Raw genomic sequence first — 20,409 nt, forward strand, 5'->3', positions numbered from 1 at the left:
TGAAGGCCTAAATAGGCCTAGAAATGAATAGGAGGACCCCTCACACTAGCTAAGTTGCTGTTCTGCAAGTTCCTCTTCTTGCTGGTTTGACATGTGGCAGTGTTTACTGCGCGCTCGCAGCACAGGGGCTTTCTCATGAGCCGAGTGTATAATTAAAGGACGACTCTCCTAATCTCCGCTGGCTTTTCATACTGCAATTAAAACCTCCACACACAGTCGCTCTCATGCGAGCCCAGCCTCAGCTTCTTTCAGCTTTCATATTCTCCCACGGTAGACATACAGCGCCATTTCCAGCATCATAGCCTTTATTGTTTACTTCAACATATGCTAAGGTTCAGAAAATTTGAGATCATTTGTCATGTTAATAATAGCTTTTATTTCATTCAGTAATAAGTTGTACAGTGTGGGGTCTATGCTAGATTCTGGCAGGCAAGAATTGCTAGACCACCAATACTGTCCCTGTCAGATAAACAGCACTTAAAGCTTTCATCTTTGAGAGAGAGGAGTAAATCAAGCTCCACTCTTACTTCAGATCTGAAAACATCCACAGGTGTTTCTGTCCATCCTTCCACTGTGAGAAGACGACTCAGCGCTGTGAGACCTAAAGCACTTTGAGTCCCTTAATGAGAAAAGAAAACACTAAAAAGATCTTGGATCATGAGAAGCAGAACTTCTAAGACTGAACTTTGGAGGTGTGGAAAATATCCATGTAGATTTAGTTGAAAAACTGATGGCAAGTCTCCTTAAAAGAATGAAAGCTGTAATAAAGGCAAAGAGTGGACACACTAAATACTGAAAATGTGGAAAATAGACTTGAGGTTCTTGAGGCTTCTGTGTATCTTCCTGTTAAATGTAGCGTCCATGGAAACCCCCAGGTTGAGAGACCATACGACCATATGAGTAGTTCTTGAGTGGTGTCTGATCTAGTTTAGCTGGGGCTTAAACATTGTGGCCTGCTGGCTCACATATAGTAAGTTCTGCCTCTGAATTAATTGTATTTGGAAGAGGAACTCACCACTGACATTTGGTCTTCATGTCAGTGTGGGAAATTACCTGTTTAATGTTATGTTTTGATATTCAAAGCCCACACTGGGGACTCTACTGATGAGTGATAAGTTGAGCTGTCCTTCTCTTGCTTTTACCAATTTAGAGAGCCAGTGTTCCCTATTAAACAGATGAAACAGAACAAATGGAGGAACATGATGACCTTTGTCAGTTTCTGGCTTCTACAATACAAGCTTTGAATTATGAAGACACTTCATACAATTTACAATGTTCTTTCTGCTATTGTATTTGCATTTTTTTAAAATTCACTTCTGACTCAAGTTTCATATCCCAAATATCTTCTATTGTTGGTGTTAAACTACTTACACTAGTTTACTATTTTTGGTCTGTAAGTCATTGAGCTTCCTTACGGGCAGTCTGTTGGCTTCCTGGATGTTACTATCGTAGCCTGTAATAAAAGTATGAGAATTAATGGGAGGGTTTATCTTTTGTCTTTGTGTTAGCTCGACACCTGGAAAACCCTAAAGGATTGTAAAAATGACTCATGCATTAATAACAATAACAGAATGTACCAAAAACACAGAGAGATTCCTTATAGAGTACCATTTAACTTCTTGTTTATTATGATTATGTCCAAACTGTTGAATTCTGCAGGCTTAAATAGCCACTAGGTGGACTCTTGTGCAAGACAGAGTGAAGACAAAGCAGTTGTAGATGTAGAGGTAAGCCACGTTGGCTGACAAAAACAAGCCTTTGTCAATTTTGTTAAGTAAATAACATTACAGCATTGTCAGACTCTGTGATTATATCCCTTTTCAAACAAACCAGAAAAAAAAAACTTTGTCTTTACCATTTCATCATCATCATTTTTTTCAAACCACTTCTAGGACTCGTGTAATGTTACGAGTCCTTTTTTTCAAATACATCTTTTCAGCAAACAAACATGGTATCAGTCTTCTGGCCTAGTGGGTGAACTCATACATTAACCACCCACGCACGAAAGCTGATTACACACTGCCTCGGCTAAATAACACGATAGAGTAAAAGCCCCGAATGCAGCAAGGTGAGTGGGTATGACAGCATTTAGCGTGCGCTACAAGTGCATATTAGACTCTCTAGTGTTCACCCCTCAGAGACTGAGTCATAGTCGCTTCTGAGTGGGTGTATCAGTCCATTTATGGTCATTTCCTGAGCACCTACTTAGGCGTCCCATTGGGGTCCATTATAGGACCAATATTTTTTCTACTTTGGTACTTTTGGTCTCTGATAAACTGTATTGTTTTGCTTTAAGGATTTTTGATCTTAGCTTATCGGTTAACATTTCTTTGTAAGCTCTTTTATACCCTTCATGATTTACAATTCTGAGAAGTGTTTACTAAGATGATATACAAAGGCTCCTCAGTAATGACCCATATTGCATTTTAGAGGTATGAGCAACAGCCTTATTTCTGTGCAGCTCATAAGCCTTCAATTTATGATGATTCATCTTCTGAAGTTCCAGTTTGTCCCAATGTCGTCAGAATACTTGTGTTGTCATAGATCTTTTCAGGTTTTTCCAAATACATCCTCCTCCAGGAATCTAAGTCACACTTTATGACATGAGTCTTTTCCACAATGATAACCCAAGGAGCACCCACAGGGAGGAAATTTACTGCAGTGACTAAGTATATATATATATATATATATGTGATAATATATATTATTATTATTATTATTATTATTATTATTATTATTGGGGCATATTAGTACTTGTACACTGATCGGGCATAACATTATGACCACCTCCTTGTTTCTACACTCATTGTCCATTTTATCAGCTCCACTTACTATATAGGTGCATTGTAGTTCTACAATTACAGACTGTAGTCCATCTGTTTCTCTTTGTTAGCTCCCTTTTACCCTGTTCTTCAGTGGTCAGGACCCCCAAGGACCCTCACAGAGCAGGTACTATTTGGGTGGTGGATCATTCACAGCACTGCAGTAACACTGACGTGGTGGTGGTGTGTTAGTGTGTGTTGCGCTGGTCTGAGTGGATCAGACACAGCAGTGCTGCTGGAGTTTTTAAACACCTCAGTGTCACTGCTGGACTGAGAATAGTCCACCAACCAAAAATATCCAGCCAACAGCATCCTGTGGGCAGCGTCCTGTGACCACTGATGAAGAACTAGAGGATGACCAACACAAACTGTGCAGCAGCAGATGAACTATCGCCTCTGACTTTACATCTACAAGGTGGACTGACAAGGTAGGAGTGTCTAATAGAGTGGACAGTGAGTGGACAGTGAGTGTTTAAAAACTCCACTGCTGTGTCTGATCCACTCACACCAGTACAGCACACACTAACACACCACCACCACATCAGTGTCACTGCAGTGCTGAGAACGATCCACCACCCAAACAGTACCTGCTCTGTGAGGGTCCATGAGGGTCCTGACCACTGAAGAACAGGGTAAAAGGTGTGCAGAGAAACAGATGGACTACAGTCTGTAATTGCAGAACTACAAAGTGCATCTATATAGTAAGTAGAGCTGATAAAATGGACAATGAGCCTAGAAACAAGGATCATTGTTTTAAGGATAATGTTATGCCTGATTGGTGTATGTACTTGTAATATGTACATGGAGGGCATATAATCCTCCTTTTAGCCTTTGGGGGGGCAGGCTTCATTTATTTATTCCATTGTTCCTCTCTACATGCACACAATGGGCTTACACACACCTGTGAAGTTTGCCAGGTTTTCCAGAGTGGGTGTCTTTTATATGTTTATATTTATTTTTACATATAGATACTCACTTATTAATACATATGGAGCGGAATATTACATATTTTTACTTTAATATTTAAAATATATGGCCATGTGCACGACCGCACATTGTATAAATGCTGTATAAAATGTATAGTGAGTGTGAGTGTGAGTGTGAGTGTGAGTGTGTGTGTGAGTGTGTGTGTGTGTGTGTGTGTGTGTTACTCCTAGACTGGCTATCTGAGGATGTGATTTATCAAATATCACACTAGTTGCTGGTCTCTGGTCAGTGTATGGTTATCAAGCCAGTGCTCCAGATGCTGACCTTTAAAGGTTGTGGGAAAGAGCACTGTGCAGATAAAGTGTAAAGAGAAGCCCACATCAGACACTGGGGAAGACAAGGTGTCTGAGAGATAACGAATGACTACAAATCTCACTGAGTGAATAGACATAGATGGGGATCATGATTTGTCCTGTTTTAAATGGCTCAGCAAAGAGACTGCAGAATCTGACTAGCCAGATTGCACGTTTTATGAAAAATAAAGATTTAGATCAATTGTAGAAAGCCTGAAATAGGACTGGGCAATATGGCAACATTTATTCTTATTCTGTTTGTTGTTACAGTTGTGAGCAAAGGTTTATGCACCTATGGCCAATTTATATATTTTGTTGATTTCTGTGAAAAGAAGGAAACACAACATCTGCAACATCTCAATTTTTTAAAAGTAACTTTTTTCTGTAAATTTTAATGCGCGGTTACGGTTAGATTTAGATTAACTTAACAATAAAACCAATAATTATAGCATGTGCAAAAGTCATTACTTAGTAACACCCCCTTTGGCAGATATCCCCGTTTTGCAAATGCTTTTTGTAGCCAGCTAGGAGTCTTTCTATTCTTGTTTTTTCACCTTTCTTGCAGAACGCTTCTAGTTCTGTGATACTTTTGGGCATGTAGAGCATGTTTAAGATCTACCCACAGATTTTCAATGATATTTAAAGTCAGGGGAATGTGAGCGCAATTCCAAAAGCTTCAGCTTGCATTTCTCAAGGCAGTTCTTGGTGGATTTTGAGGTATATTTTGTGTCATTGTCCTGATGTAGAAGCCAGCCTCTATCCATCTTCAGTTTCTTGACTTAATGTGTCACACTTGCCTCTATACTTTTCTGATATTTAGTGGAATCCCTTTTTCCATCTACCCATGCAGTGTTTCCTGTGCCAGTGGCTGCCACAGAACCCCAAAGCATAATAAATATACCCTTATGCTTAACAGTCAGCAAGGTGTACTTCGCATCAAATGCTTTTGTAAACCTACTGTTAGTGATTGTGGCCAAAACATTCTGCTTTTATCTCACCAGTCCACAACATTTCTTTCCAAAATGCCTCTGGCTCATTTAGACTTTTAGTTTTTATGCACTTTGGTAAAGTAATTAAAAATTAAAATTAACAAAATAAGCAATTGACCAAGATTGCCCAAAATTTTGTATACTGGTTCTTTTTTATCTGTTACAATTTATCAAACCTCAGAAAAAAAACCTAAATATAATGATGCATATTGTTTATTGTGAAAATGTCTTAAAGTATTAAGATATTTTATTTTTGCAATATTACCCACCCCTAGGCTGAAAACAACAACCATCGGTGTCACACTACTGAATTAAACCTGTATAGTAACAAGGAGCTGTTTGCCAATTATGTCATTATCTAATTTATTTTTTAACCAATTGTTTGATTTTTCATCCTCTTCCTTATTATATTTAATCAAAGTACAAATCGTTGTTTTTATACATTGGCACTGCTGTTTTGTTGGTGCATTGTGTCTGTTCTTACTTGTTAGCAAACCTCAGGAAATATCATGTTAGCAAATACCATGACACTTTGTTATATATTGCAGTATTATTGAGATAGTATTATGTATTGCAGTATCATTGTTAAGCTAATTGTCAATTGTTTGCATAGGTTGAATGAATGCTATGGGAGGAAACACTAAATCATAAGGTATACTCCACTGGGACCTGGAAATGCTGGTTTAAATAAATCATGATTTTGGCAGAAACTTGGTGGTAATGTTCAGATCACTTAGTGCTTTAGTAAAAATGACCAATCTAACAGGAAAGCGTATTTTAAAAGGCTGAGGTTCAGTATTTATGGACCCATTATACCAGAATACATTGTAAAAAATGCTGAATGTCTGGTCTTGTATGCAGAGAATGCTGAACCTCACAGATTTCTGTTTGATGTATCAAGGGAAGGAGCTGGGTAAAGTTAGGGGGATTGTCGCGCGAGTGGTCCGGATAAACTGCTCAAGAACTGCAGAAGACACAAATCTGCCAGGAAGAGGGATAACATGCCCTGGCCCAGCGGGAGTCTTCCTCAAGCGCTGATAAACAGGCTGACAGACCTCCAGGGGGTGGGGGGTGAGGGATGGGGGGAGCCTAGAGAATGTGAACTTAAACAAAAGCTCCTGCCACGCTTAGCAAGCCAAAGAGATCGTATTTTAGAAGGCTAAAGTCGTGGAGCTTACTTAACAGTGGGAATGAAATTGAACATGACAACAGACTAAGACCACCAAGACCAAAGAAAATCATAAAATAGAGTTGCGTACTTTCAGTGATTTAAAGGACTAATTTATAGGGTCGTCTGGGCTCAATTGCTTTTACCATTCATTGACCTTTTGGCTCTAAAAGAACAGTTGAACACACTCATGACATTAACTGTGAAGAAAACAATCAAGACGCCAAAAATGTTTTCTGCACCTCAATATGGATGTATGGAAATTGTATAGATGAGGACATTTTATTCTGTTTTGCACTAAATCAGACTTTTGAGGAATTATAAGACACTGTCTACTTTATTAGAAACACCTGCCCTGTACTTCCATTCTCTGACCACTTCATTTGCACCTACCTTACAGGTCCACTATGTAGGTGTAAAATTACAGATTATAAGCCCATCTATTCCTGCACAATTCATCAACCACATTCTATCCCATTCATCATTGGTCAGTTTTTTGACCACAGGACTGCTGTCGACCAGATATTGTTTGGAGGGTGGATCATTCACAACACAGTAGTGACACTGACATGGTAGATTTTACACACATCAATGTCACTGCTAGGTTGAGAGGTCCTTTTAGGTCCACCACTCAAAATATCCAGCCAAGAGCGTCTCTGTGCTCAGAAACTGACCATTGATAAAAGTTAGAGGATGGTTAACACAAATTGTGCATCAACAGATAAGCTGCACTCTCTAGCTGTACACCAGCGAGGTGGTGAAATACAGCAAGGTATTCTTGTATTTCTAATAAAGTGGCTAATAAATCTGTATGTTGGATATGTTCTGTAAGTGGGTGAAACATTGCAGAGGAATTACTGCAGCATTCTGACTCTTTGAGACATTTCTTTCATGTGTTCTGTGTTTGCAAAGCTGTGGTCAGTGGAGCTGATCTTTAACTGGCAACGAGTGACACAGTCAGTCATCATCACCTAAAATGCTAGTCTGTGTCCGGAGTGGTTTGACCGTATAACACTTTAGAATTACTATGTGGCCGTAAATGTCCCTGACCACCTTGGAAAGTGGTTTGAGTGATCAGTTCGCTGTGCATCTCTAAGATGCATTGGGCCCTGCTCATACCTGTACTTAGCTCTGTCCACTCATGGTCAGATCTCCCAATGCATACGTTAATGCCAAATGTGAACTGGCCCATGTCATACAGTTTTTAACTCAATTCAAAGGCTCCATAGAGTATCTTATAAATCCCTGTGTTTTTTACAATACTGGAAACTTGGTTATTAACACCCCTTATTACTGACACCTATGTAACGCTTTTTGGAATGTTATGCTTTCTTGAAGATATTATCAGTATTTATCTGTGGGATTTCCAGTTCTCTGGAGATGCATGCAGGTAGGAATTACTGAGGGGAACTCCACCAGAGGGGGCGCCCAAGAGCGATGAATCTTGTATAACCCAAGCCAACCTACGAGCACCATTTCCAGGGTTAGACTGAGCCTCATGTCACTGAAAGGGATCTAGAAGAATGGTGAAGACACTATAAAGTACAGTTATTATACACACCAACCAAGAGGCCTCTTGTAAATCTGAGGGCAAAGGGGCAAGGCCTCTAGCACCCCTGGGGTCTATCTGTGCATGTGCCTGGTCAGAAACTGCTTAAAAAAGACTATTTGAGATTGCTTAACACCTCAGAGTGGTTTAAGGGATGTTTATGGTGATTTAGGCATGTCGTTTATAAAATGCTAATTGGTGGAGTAGAAGTGTCAAGTACTTGTTTGTCTCCAGATTTGATTTCCTAACACGGACCTGTAGGAACAACCACGAGAAATTTTGGGCTAAATGTGGGTGGGGATGTAGACTTATTAGAGTGGGAACAATCTGAGTGTGAAACTTCGAAACTAATCCAATACCTTAGTGATGGTGCGCTTGTCAATATTGTGTGACCGTCAAAAAATCTGTCATTAGCCCATAGATGTAATATAAGTCCCCCCAAAAACATATTACATGCGGTAAAAAAACATAACCTCTTGCAAGAAAAAAATAGTTCTGCTAACTAATGATAGTATTTTACTAGCTAGTTTGTTTTGCTTGTGTTCTTGATCATACTCTGGACATTGAAAGAGAATAGACTAGAGGAATTTTGGGGCAGGTTTTTAGGAAGAGCGTGTCCTTGTTTGCGGCAGATTTTGCCACATTTGGCCCCGCAAGACTGTTTACTTCTTAGCTACATTAGCCTAGTAGCTGCGGTGCAAAACTATAAAAGTAAGCTTCGAACACCACACATGTCTTGGCTTGTTACATGATTGACTACATGAAAAAAAAAATTAAAAGAATCTGTAAGCTTGATTTTTCTACTGTCACTTTAAGAGTGAAGAAACCTTGAATCAGTCACACCTCTGCACTTGGCCCAGACTGTGAGAAACAGGCTAAAATCTAAAAGCATTCATAACTATATACCTTCATACAATAACACCTCAGAAAAACTCCTTAAGCGCTATTTGATAGGAACTAAAGACAGTCTTTAGTCACAGAACCCAGGAATGACTGAACAGAGTTTGTGTATATTACATTTTTATTGCAGTAAATCTCGATTTAACACAGAGCTCATGTTCAGGCTGATGTTTCAGTCAGATACCTTTAAAATGTGCCACACTTCCTACTTGCTGAGCTACAAGCAGCTTCTCCGACATCAAAGTTTCATCCTAGCCGCTCTTTCATTTCTGCTGACTTGAGGCCTTGGCTTGTGTAAACATGGGGGCATTCTTGTGGGCTTTTGATGTGGCTCACGTGCCCTTAAACCCTGTAGACAGTAGGAACCTTCACTTTGTCCATTAGCCAAGCTTCAAAGACACATGGTAATGGCAACAGTGTGAGTAGTTTCCTGGGGTTGAAATGCTTCTTAGAGGGGAAGAAGTGAATGAGGGGATTTTAGTCACTGATTCTGTTTGCTATCTCAAATGGTGAAACCAATGTGATTAAAGACCTGTTTTGACATCAATTTGACCTCCGCCTTTTGATCTGTGCCCTTAGGCCGATGCTGCAGAGAAAGAGCTCCTTCTCTCTCTTCTCCTCGACGGAGAGCTGGATGTTCAGAGGGGTGAGTTCTTTATGCTTTCAGAAGTCACAGAAGTTACTGTACAGTGGAATTACACCTACACCTTTGTGTGGGTTAGTATGGTATATTAATATGGTGGTCGACTGATATACTCTGTCACCAATAAAAATGACTGATATAAGGTTACATACACTAAAGTTTGGAATCAAACTTGGTTTTCAATAAAATAAAACAGTTTAGTTGCAGAAAATGTATAAAATGGTTCTAATATGTTTGCCCTGAGCAGCTTCACGTGCTTCAAATGAATAGCAGGACAAAGATGTAAAAAAAAAGACATTTTACAGGTAGAACGGTGATTCTAAATCGAAAGCTGTATAGCCTCAACAATGATGTTATAATAAAATTAATATTTGGAATGCCTCATATTTCAAAACCTGGAGGCAGAAAAACCTGACAACATTAACTGTAAGTAGAGAAATCCAGTATGTGATTTTTCATTTCATAAATCGTTTTTGATACCAAAATACTCAAAATATTGATTACAGCATCAAGAAAATACTTTTCGGTGGCTTGTTTATAATACTGATAAGTGATTCCACACTTTTGAACATCAGTGTAAACATCTTAGTGTCTGTGAAAGTGTCACTGATAAAACAGTAATATTTATTTATGGCTTGTTCTGTATTGTAATGAATAGGCCTACTAGCCAGTTTTTCACATTTATTACAATAATATAGGCCAAACTATTATGGTTAAAATATCAAAAACATGTGAAATGCTTCCACAACTAAACTTCAGCATGAGGAAGGTTGTGGAAGCAATATGTCCCAGAGAAATCTCTATAGTGAGTTTGACAACCACAAATTTGACAAAAATTACAATTTTAAGCACATAACTGACCTCACATTTATCTACTTAGTTACTATAATAGCTGACAGCATGTAACATGTATGGATGAATTAACCACATTCGTACCTTTCACAGCTCTAGAAATAGATATCGGGGCGAATGTTGTCGTTGTTTACTAGTTCACTAAAGTTTCTTAAGAAGTAAACTACACTGGGAACAAGCACAGCTCAACTCTATAGTCTGCAGAAACAGTCAAGCAGGATGATATTATGCCAAATAGGATATGCAGGTGTTAAAAATAATTTTTTTTTAAAGTTTAAACCAACCTTGTTGAATTGGTTGAAAACCGCGGCCCTGGTGTAAAAAAATGACCGATAGTGGCATCGTTGCCATGGTAACAGCTGCTGGCAAAAATTGGTGCTGATGAAAAAGAAAGCTTGGCTGGTCATTTTTGTTTATTTAAGGTGGAAAAAAGGCATGATGCACGATGTACATTTGAGTTCACCCTTTATAATAAAGGCACAAGACAAATTAGCCTTTGTAATGTTTTCATTGGCATCAGGGGCTTTTTTATTTGAGCCATCAGAAATCTGAAGGGGGCCTGGCTTCCAAGTGAGGCACCCCAGGCCGTGTAGCTACACTCCTGGTATGGAGATAAGATGTTAAAAACATATATATAAAAAGAACTAATGAAAAACAAGAAAAATTAAACCAACAAAGCTATAAAAGTTGGGAAACTCCACCTCCTGTGCTGTCATATTTGTATCATTTTAGACTTTGTAAGTTTCAGATGTTTGTTTGATGCTAAGAATTTTGACAGTCAAGAAACGGCGGTTATATCAGTTATTAAAGCACTGTTTAATGAAGCATCTTATTTAATTTCAGATAACCTAAACTATTTATCTGAATTTTGCAGCTTAAAATCGATCAGTCAGGCCTCAGACCTCCATGTCTATAATGTAAGGGTACATTTACCTCTCAAAGCCATCAGTGCTGAAGTAGGCAGCAGAATGAGAAACCTCAGTTAGCTTGTATACTGTATTATGTAAAATACTGAGCAGAACTGTCCTCTTGTGCTATTTAAGGAAAATGAATGCTGTGAGGAACTGAATCAGATAGAACTCACCATCCAAAGCTTTGGTCGTAGAAAACATCCCTCTCAGCAGGTTGTTGTTAAGCATATGAGATGGGCCACTGCTTCACAGCGTGAGTGTAGTCCCTGTCCGTCCACAGTTCACCTTTGTGAGGGCATGTTCAGAGCCACCAGTGGGCCATTAAATATTCTGCTCTCCCTGTTGCCATAACACCGAGTTTGAGGCTCTAGCTGGAGTTGCCATGCCAATAAACCACATGGGGTATTGGGTACAGATAGGCTATTTTAGAAAAAAATTCGGTCTTCTTTTTAGAGCTAGACCAGATTGTCTTTGTAGAAGCCATTAGTTTTCAATCCTTTTCGCGTCTCGGAAGATAATGAGAGAGCTGTGTTGGCTGCTTCCTCTAAATTAGATAGACTGGAGTTACTTGGGTCTGTGCCCGAAATGTTGATTGATTTGTCGGGGCTGCTCGTTCCACAGTACGACTGAGATTATGAAAGAGCGAAATGAAGGTAGATTTAAGGATTGCTCATGGTTCTACAGTTAGAAATTGGATTAGGTCATTCACTTACGTGTAGACAGCTATTACTAAAAGTCTAAATAACACCTCAGCAGCGAGACGTTTTGGAAGATGAATGAGACGTAACTGTGGAGTTAGTAGTCCAAGATGCACAATTAACCATGATGCTTGCCCAAAATCATTTATTTTATGCCCAGCTTGGATACTTAGTAACGTCCTATATCTACTCCGATAAGGAGTTTATTTAGAGAGAAAAGAAACAATAAATCTCCTTCTTGTCTTCATTGTTTATTGCTAGTTGTTTTATCACTGCTAACTTGTCGTTCTCTTGTCCTAGTTTTAGGGAACGAGGCCCAGCACACATTGGTTCTGGTGCGTTGGAGAGGGAATGCTTATACTGTTTATTTTTGTTTGGCACCAAAGCTCTTTTTTGTAAATGAATAACCTTAGAGCTCCTTCCTCAAGGCCTGTGGGTTCCCAGTAATACCTTGGAAAGTCCTAGTAATTCCTTGAAAGGAACAAGTAACAGAAAAAGATCTTCTTCAATCACCTTGTCTTTGACGACTGAGCTCAAGACTAATCCCCGCACTGACCTTGCAGTGACTATAAATTCTCGAGAAATGCACTTTTCCTGGATCTTATCTACAGAGTTTATCTAGTGTATCCTGTCCTTTCAAAATGTTGAACAGCCTGTGGTTCTTTTTTATTTTTGTGCGTAATCTTTTTTATATTACAATATACATCGATGAGCCAAAACATTCTGAGCACACACAGATGAAGAGAATGAAGTTTTCTCATAGCAGTGGTGCATGTTAAGGTCTGGGATGTATTAGATGGTAAGCAGATCTTCAGCTCTCATAGTTGCTGTGTTGGATGGGGGAGAAATGGGCAGGCATAAAAACCTGACTTCAACCACGGCCAAATCGTTATAGCCTGACGGCTTGGTCAGAGCATCTCCGAAACAGCCAGGGCTGTGGTGCTCCGCGTCAGCAGTGGTGAGTACTTACTGACACTGGTCCGAGGAGGGACAAACCACAAACCGACAACAGGGTGTTGGGTACCTGAGGCTCACTGATGTGCGAGAGCAACAAGGGCTGTCTGGTCCCAACTAACAGAAGGGCTACTGTGGCACAAGTCACAGACATTTTTTATGAGAGTTATTTGAGGAATGTGTCACAACCATAGATATACATACCTAGATGCCACGCTGGGTCCGGCCAGGCACGTCAATGGCACCGCCACTTTGGGCAGTCAACATCGCTGCTGGACTGCATTCAGTACCATTACAGAGCAGCAGTTTAAGAAAGATACGGTGCAAAATTATACTATTTCAAGAATATTGCTCTCAGAAAGTGGGATAGGATTATATAACAGAGGGAACGCAGCGATCCATGCTTGTGTGTGTGTGATGTTTATGTGTAGATATGAACCTGTTGATGTGATTGCTTTTCATCTTGTTTTATATTAAGCTTCTTTCATTTAATAGTCTATTCAGGGGATCTTAACTTGATGTACTAGTTATTTATTTGCAATGATGGTTAATGCTTTGTATAGGTAAGTTATAGCATTCCTTAATAGATATTCATAATAGATTAACTTTAGCACCTTTTTACACAAACCTGAAGTCAGCTTCCTTTTTGCCAGCTTCTTGTTTAATTTTCCCGTTCCACCTTAAATGGTGCAGCTTCAGGCACCAGAAAGCAACTGCTGCACCATTTAAGGTGGAACGGGAAAATTTGAACCAGAAGCTGACAAATAGGAAGCCAACTTTAGCTTTGTCCTTCTTACTGTGTTTTGGGGATTTATTTTATTTTTATGTGTAGATTAGAAGTGATTCACACATTGATGGATTTGCTGATGTGTGTGAGATATTTGTACCGGAGCACTAAACTTCATTTTTAACATCAGGTGCAGACTGTATTCTTTTTTGCTGGTCCGGACGACTAATTAGCACAACCAGTTATTAAAGAAATAAAATGCTGTTGTTGGAACAAAACCTTGTATCTCCAAAATGGTAACTTTACCAGAGAAGGAAAAAACATACTTTACTTTTAATGTAAGTCGATGGAACCAGATGTCTTTCCAAGTAATTTTGTGCCGTTTCTTTTGGTCCATTCATCATGAAATTTACACTAAATATAAAGGACAACAGGCATTTTGAAATTATGACAAAACTAAAAAACAACAAAAATGGAGATACGAGGTTTTGTTCTGACAGCAGCGAAAAGCTACCGAGAGCAGTCTGTGCAACCTAGATTAATCTATGTCTGAGGATTGTAACAAATCAAATTTGGTGAAAATCGGTTGAGTAATAAGGAAGTTGTGGCTGATTTAATCCTAAGAAATCATCATCTCTCAATACGAGTGAATTTGTTCACAAGCGGATCTTGACCGCTCCAACATGGCGGACGCGCGGACGTATCGTCTCAGATAGAGAACAACAGGCAACGTGGCATCTATGTATGTATATGTATGGTCACAACACTCAGTGCAACATTTCTTTCTCACGTGCATCTAAAAAAGCTAAAGGAAACATTTCTGAGATTAGATATAAGATAATCTACTTGCACAAGGAAAAGCAAATTCAAAGGAAAATAAGTGGAAAAGTGGAGTTTTTCTAAATCTGATTTACCCAACTTGTAAGACTGAACTTTGGAGGTGTGGAAAACATCCTTGCAGATTTCTTTGAAAAGGAATGGAAGCTGTCATAAAGTCAAAGCATGAATACACAAAATCCTGCAAAAATGCTATTTAGTTGTTGAGGCTTCTGTATAATTTCCCGCTGCTGAAAAATAACTTATACTTAATGGCAGGTTTGACTGGAAATGACATAAAAAAGGGTGGTCTCTGACTTGCTTAATCCTGTAGGTGTGTCTTCACCTGGTACATTTGTATCAGTTCAATATCTGCTAGTATGTCACTGCTGTGATAATAATAGTTGGGAAATGGTCAGTAATTGTAAACCTACAGTTGCACCTGTATGGTAGCTGTTTCTGATAAAATAGCTGATGAATGTACAATGTTAAAAAAGCTGGTTCTTCAAGGGTTCTTTAGAAAAGAAATGGTTTTATATGGAACCATGAACACTAACAGAACCATTTGCATGCTTTGAGTTCTTTGCATTGTGAAAACGTTCTTCAGATTCATGGAGAATGTACTGTATATCGTTCTATCTAGCACCAAAAAGGGTTCTGCTGTTGTTAATGATGTCAACATATACAACACATTAATGCATGCAAATCAGTCTTAAAGAATTTGTGGTTCTATAGAGAACCACTGTCTTTAGGCACTAGGTTGGTGTCCTCGAACTGGTAAATCTGTGCAGCCTTAAAACATGCAGTACTCTATTTTTCCCACTCTTTGCCAGCTAGCAATGTGTGGGTTCTGTAGTTCTCAAGGTTCCAAAGAATTATTTGTGATTAGCTTAGATTTCAGGAGACATCTTACACTAAGAAAACCGAACCAGTTCTTCCTGTTGTCATGTGTGGTATTTACACCTTGGAGGTCTGAGGCCTTGCCTTGAGGTTTTATATTAGTAGCTGTCTAGAAATGCAGGGCGGTTCCAAGCTTTCCCGTGTTGTATCATTTCCAGTGAAGGTTTTATTTTGAAGTAGGGAATGAAATGTTCTGAAGGCATTCATCTTCTGAAGAAGTCTAGCTTTGGAGAAAAGATTTAAGTCTGTGCATTTGAATGGTTCCTAATTCAGTTTCACACATAAGATGATAAGATATGATAAACATAGAGAAATAGAGATGAAGAAAAATCACCACTTTTGCTCTGACTTGTGATAGCAATGTACTTTTTTCCCAAACATTTTTCTTGGATACAGTTGCATCTCATGGATTAAGAACATTTTTCACTCAGTTTTATAGCTTTGTGTGTAAAAATGGTTTGGACAGGTGTTGGCGCTGGTAGCGTAGTGATACTGAATGGGAACAAAACAGGATTTATCACTTAAGACCTTCAGATCCCATGCCTCTTTTACCCCTTATTTCCACATTAATACTAATATTAATACCACATTTATTGTGCCTAACCGAGGAGTTTGTTGTAAAAGCTGCCTATATGGTACGATGTAAATTTTAATACTCTATCACAGTGTTGGGTTTTAGCAAACAAAATGGCTTGAGGTCTTGAGTAAAGTCATTTTTTAGCTCAAGACAGGCTGTTTCAAATGCTCTCACAGGAAATGGCTTCAGAAAAAGCTAAGCAGCCACAAACTATTGGACAGTAAAGCTCATGTGACGTTCACAATGCTGTTCTTTCTTGCTAAATTAATTACAGTTTAGTTGTGAAATCAAAGATGACAGTACACAAATGCAGCTTTTACTGAACTATGTGTATAGATAGTAGCTACGAGAGAATAGAGAGAGAATATTGCCGGCAATCCTTTAGAACGCATGTGTCAGGCTCCAGTCCTAGCAGGCCAAAACACTGCAGACTTCAGCACACTGTCTCAATAAACACACCTGATTCAGCTCATCAGCTAATTAGCAAGGCCTTCATGAACTGAATTCAGAGTGTTAGATGAGGGTAAACGCTAATCTCCGCAGCACTTTGGCCTGGAAGGTCCCCAGTTTGATATGCCTGCTTTACTGTAACTTTAGCCATGCTAGCTAGTGATGCTATGTTGTTAACCTAGCTGGCTAACAAAGCTAAACCAACTGAAGCTGAGGAGCTTTCTGCTTATTTATCAGATGAGTATCCTTAAAGTCCTTGATCACACAGCAAAAATACACCCAATCTATCCCAACAGTGTAACATGAAAAAATAATTTCATATGAAATTAATAACACCCATGTATTTTGTTGGTATATTGACAAAAACTACCACAGCACAGCACACCTGTTAAACCTGGAAAATAACAGATGAGTTGAATCAGGTGTATTTGAACAAACTGTGCTAGGCTAAAGCCCTCCAAGACTAGAGTTGGACACCTTTTCAGATGAGAACATGTCTTACTGATCTCTCTACTCTGGATAAAAACACTCCATCCTAAGGGAGAGTGCGGCACCGTCCCACACTGACCTCTAGAGTACCTCATCTCAACCTCCCTCTTTGATTTCTCCTTTGATTCTTCCTTTTGAAACAGCCCGACACCCGATCAGATTTTAAACGTGCTTGCACTTTTGGATTCGACCTCAGTTCACTCCCTCTACAAATCGCTCTGACACCAGCTGGCATGCTCTGATGGCTGCACAGACATGGAGTCTGCCTCCTACAGCTGCCAACACAAACAAGCTCGGGGCCTGGCACCTCACACTCCGAATGGTGGTGGAACAAACACAGCCCTGCTTTGGGGTTAAACGATTCTAGGCCCTTTTGCCTGCTCTGGCTGCCAAATGCTGCTGGAGGGGAAATCTCTTCACCCTCCACGGGGTTTATTTATGAACAGAGCCGTTCGTGACTTTAAACACAACCTCTGTGCAGAGTGCTATCGTTAAACATTTGGAGAGAAGGTGGTCAGATAATCAGATGTTCTCCCACTTCCAGCCTGCCTCGTGCCAAAAAGGTGTGCTGTCGTTTTTCATCCTATGGCATACTGTCTTCTGCGGAGAGCATTCCTGGTCTTTTCTTAAATTACCCTGGGCATTTAACCTCAATATACAGCACATTCATTACTTTCATGGTGCAGGTCTCAGACATGTTCATATTGCGCTGTATTTTAAAGCCTTCATAACAGAGGTCAGAAGTGACAGTAAGATAAGGTGTCTTTAAACAGCAGTGAACATGCAGTGAGTGTGAATTGTGGGGTGCGGGTGTGTGTGGGAAGTAAAGACTGAAAACAAAGTTAAGGCAGAGTTCACAAGCTGAATCATTTTAATTAGGGATGCGAATTTTGTCACATTTTTTAGACCAATAACTGATCATTATTAGCAATTAATCATTAAACGAGAAGCCTAAAATCAAGGACGCAACCCATCAGTATATCATTGTTAAAACAAATAGTTCCAGTTCTGAAATCTGATTGGTTGAGCTGCATTCTAAGCCAATGTAAAATACTTGATATATGCACACATCAACTGAATTCTACATTAATACACCCAGATATTAACAAGCGCTCCTTAAATGGACCATGAAATGTAGTCCTTATTGGTGGACTCAGACATCAGCGTGTATATAAAGTAAATCTCCTGAAACTGAGTTATTTATCATTCATTACAGCCCAAGATAAAATGAACATAAATGCCATAACTGGGGCTAAATGTACCTCAGTACACTCAGTAGCTCTTGAAAGGGACCCTGCTGTTCAGATTGCCAGTAGAAGTTTGTTCCATTACCAATATGCCAGAGGAGTCTGCTTGTCTTTGCACATCATTGTAGGTCTGTTATCATTCTCTAGATTTGTAGCTGCATGCATTGCTTCAATTGCAATTCAGTTGCTTTATTTTTTAACAGGCCTGTCTAATGGAATCAGTTGCCTAATGGTCAACATGTGTAAACATTGCTTAACTTCAATGATAAGCCTGCCTACTCAAATAGAAATAAAAAAAATAAATAAAAATTAAATTAAATAAAAAAAAATTTTTTTTAACAACATCATTGATCAGATAGCGTGTTGTTTTTTGTTTTTTTCGTCCCTAATTTTGACAGTAAACACTAAAATGTACTTTCCCAAACATGCCTAAACTGCCCTGGAACCCCCCCTAGCCAGGGCATTCGTTTCATAACTGTGGACGCTGCTTTGGGTCGATTCCCTAATTACATGTTCATTCATTATGATGAGAAAACGTAAGTGTCTAGGTAAAACTCTCTGCTGTATTTGCTAGCTAGCTTAGTCTTGTTATTCAGATGGAACTATGTTTAAACTGCCCTACCAGTTCACCACACCAGTTAACTTGACTAGTTCAGGTTACTTGTTTAGAGTGAAACATAAATACAAGATGCTGGCAATCCCATTATGAAAATGCTGTGTATTTGTACCCACGTAATGTCTTATTTCTGTATTATGTATCTTTTCTTGTGTCTGGCAGTGTCTTAGCTGAACGGTAACTTATTTGAACTAGCTAAGGATACATTCTCTGAGTGGCGACGAAGCACATTTTGAGTTAGTCTGGATAAGAGCATCTGCTAAATGCCATAAATATAAATGTAATCCCTGTACAATCACTAAGGAGGGAAAAAGCTGCCCCCCACAACAACCAGCCCAGAATTCTCAATACACATGCACTAAGAATTTCTGTGAAAGTTTACAGAATATGAAATGAAGCCCCCAGAGATTTTACACTCTCCGTTAGGCATCCCTTCCTGACCTACATTCTTTGACAATGTCAAATATTTGAGAAATGCCAGTCGGAGACAAAGCTTCAGATGTTATGCCTTTGAAGAACTATCAAACCATTTGAGTGCCAGGTTTATCATACCTAGTCCTTTGTTGCGCTAGCATGAGTAACATTTTGAAGATGATTGCTAATTACAGGCTGTTCAGATAAAAGGGATATAGCATGGATTTATAAATGTGGTCTACTTATTCTATAATGGTGTTCTTGGTGATATTAAATATAGGTTTTATTCCTGAGGTCGACAGTTTAAATATATCCCATGTTTTATTTATGCACAGTACTGTGCAGATTTCTTAGGCAGCTAAGCAAACTTCTTAAAAGCATGTATTTGGGCTATATGTTTCTATATAACACAACATCATATAAACACTATATAATAGAATATATGCTCACAAACATTAATGCAGTAAGAAATAACAAGAATTTCATGTTTTAAAAAGGAGTTTGGAAATGGTTAAGCATTAACACACTAACATGCATAAAATCTTTCATTATGGTGTTATCTGTTTTAATATTAGGGTTTTTCTGAGCAAATAAATACTAGCTAACCAGTTAAATAGCTTTTAAAAACTTTTCTCAGGTGCCTAAAGCTTTTGCACAGTACTGTGTTTCTACTATATGTCATAAAAACAAATAATTTCTGAAAGTCCTCTTTTTTTTATTTGTTTGTTTTTACACATCCCAATTGATTCAAAATGCAGTGTTTAGTTATTTTTTACATTTTATATTTGATACATAACACAGTTATGTGTATTCTGTAACATACTCAGTTGCTACCCTGCATCTGTAGCATGGTTTTGAAGAATTGCTGCGTCTAGATTCCGGTCCATTCTTATCCTTGTCCTCTTTTATCTGGCGTCCTTCGCAGTCCTGCCTTCAAGCAGGTCCTGCCAATAAACATTTTGTCCCCAGTCAAAGAGCACAGCACAGTTAGGCCCAGTCGCCACAACTGGCTTCCTTACAGGGAGCAGTTCTTTTTCATCTGCAGCTCTCATTATGTGTTTTGGTTTTCCTGCTTTCTTGTTTGGGTTAGCGTGATGCAAACCAATACACCCCTCCTACTCAATGCTGGTTTATTTTGGCAACTGAGCCTGGATACTATCAGATAGTTATTGAAAATAGACCTTTCGCTGACCCTTCGCTAGACTACGTACCATGTAGCTAGCACGAAGATTTGTTTTGGATCAGCCGGAAGGGACAAATGAAGAGATCTGCTAAATATTTGGCTGAAAGTCCTCCAAAGTGATTTACACAGTGAAGTTCTTTATTCCCTGATTTAAACTCTTTAAAACTTGTCTGATCCGAACAGATCTGTGGCCGAAGAAATAGCTCTAAAGTAAATATTCCGTA

At 39.0% G+C, this 20,409-nt stretch overlaps 1 protein-coding gene across 2 annotated transcripts in view; it reads left to right on the plus strand.

Annotated features, from left to right (window-relative positions):
• Window positions 1-20,409, plus strand: part of arhgef3 (Rho guanine nucleotide exchange factor (GEF) 3) — a 124,004-nt gene that overhangs the window by 17,366 nt on the left and 86,229 nt on the right. For both annotated transcript variants that reach the window (XM_036559224.1, XM_036559225.1), the window contains exon 2: window positions 9,288-9,354. In XM_036559224.1, coding sequence (XP_036415117.1) covers window positions 9,288-9,354 — 67 coding nt within the window. The remainder of the gene's footprint in view (window positions 1-9,287; window positions 9,355-20,409) is intronic.

This window comes from Colossoma macropomum, unplaced genomic scaffold, assembly GCF_904425465.1.
Source record: "Colossoma macropomum unplaced genomic scaffold, Colossoma_macropomum, whole genome shotgun sequence".
In the NCBI taxonomy this organism is placed as follows: Eukaryota; Metazoa; Chordata; class Actinopteri; order Characiformes; family Serrasalmidae; genus Colossoma; species Colossoma macropomum.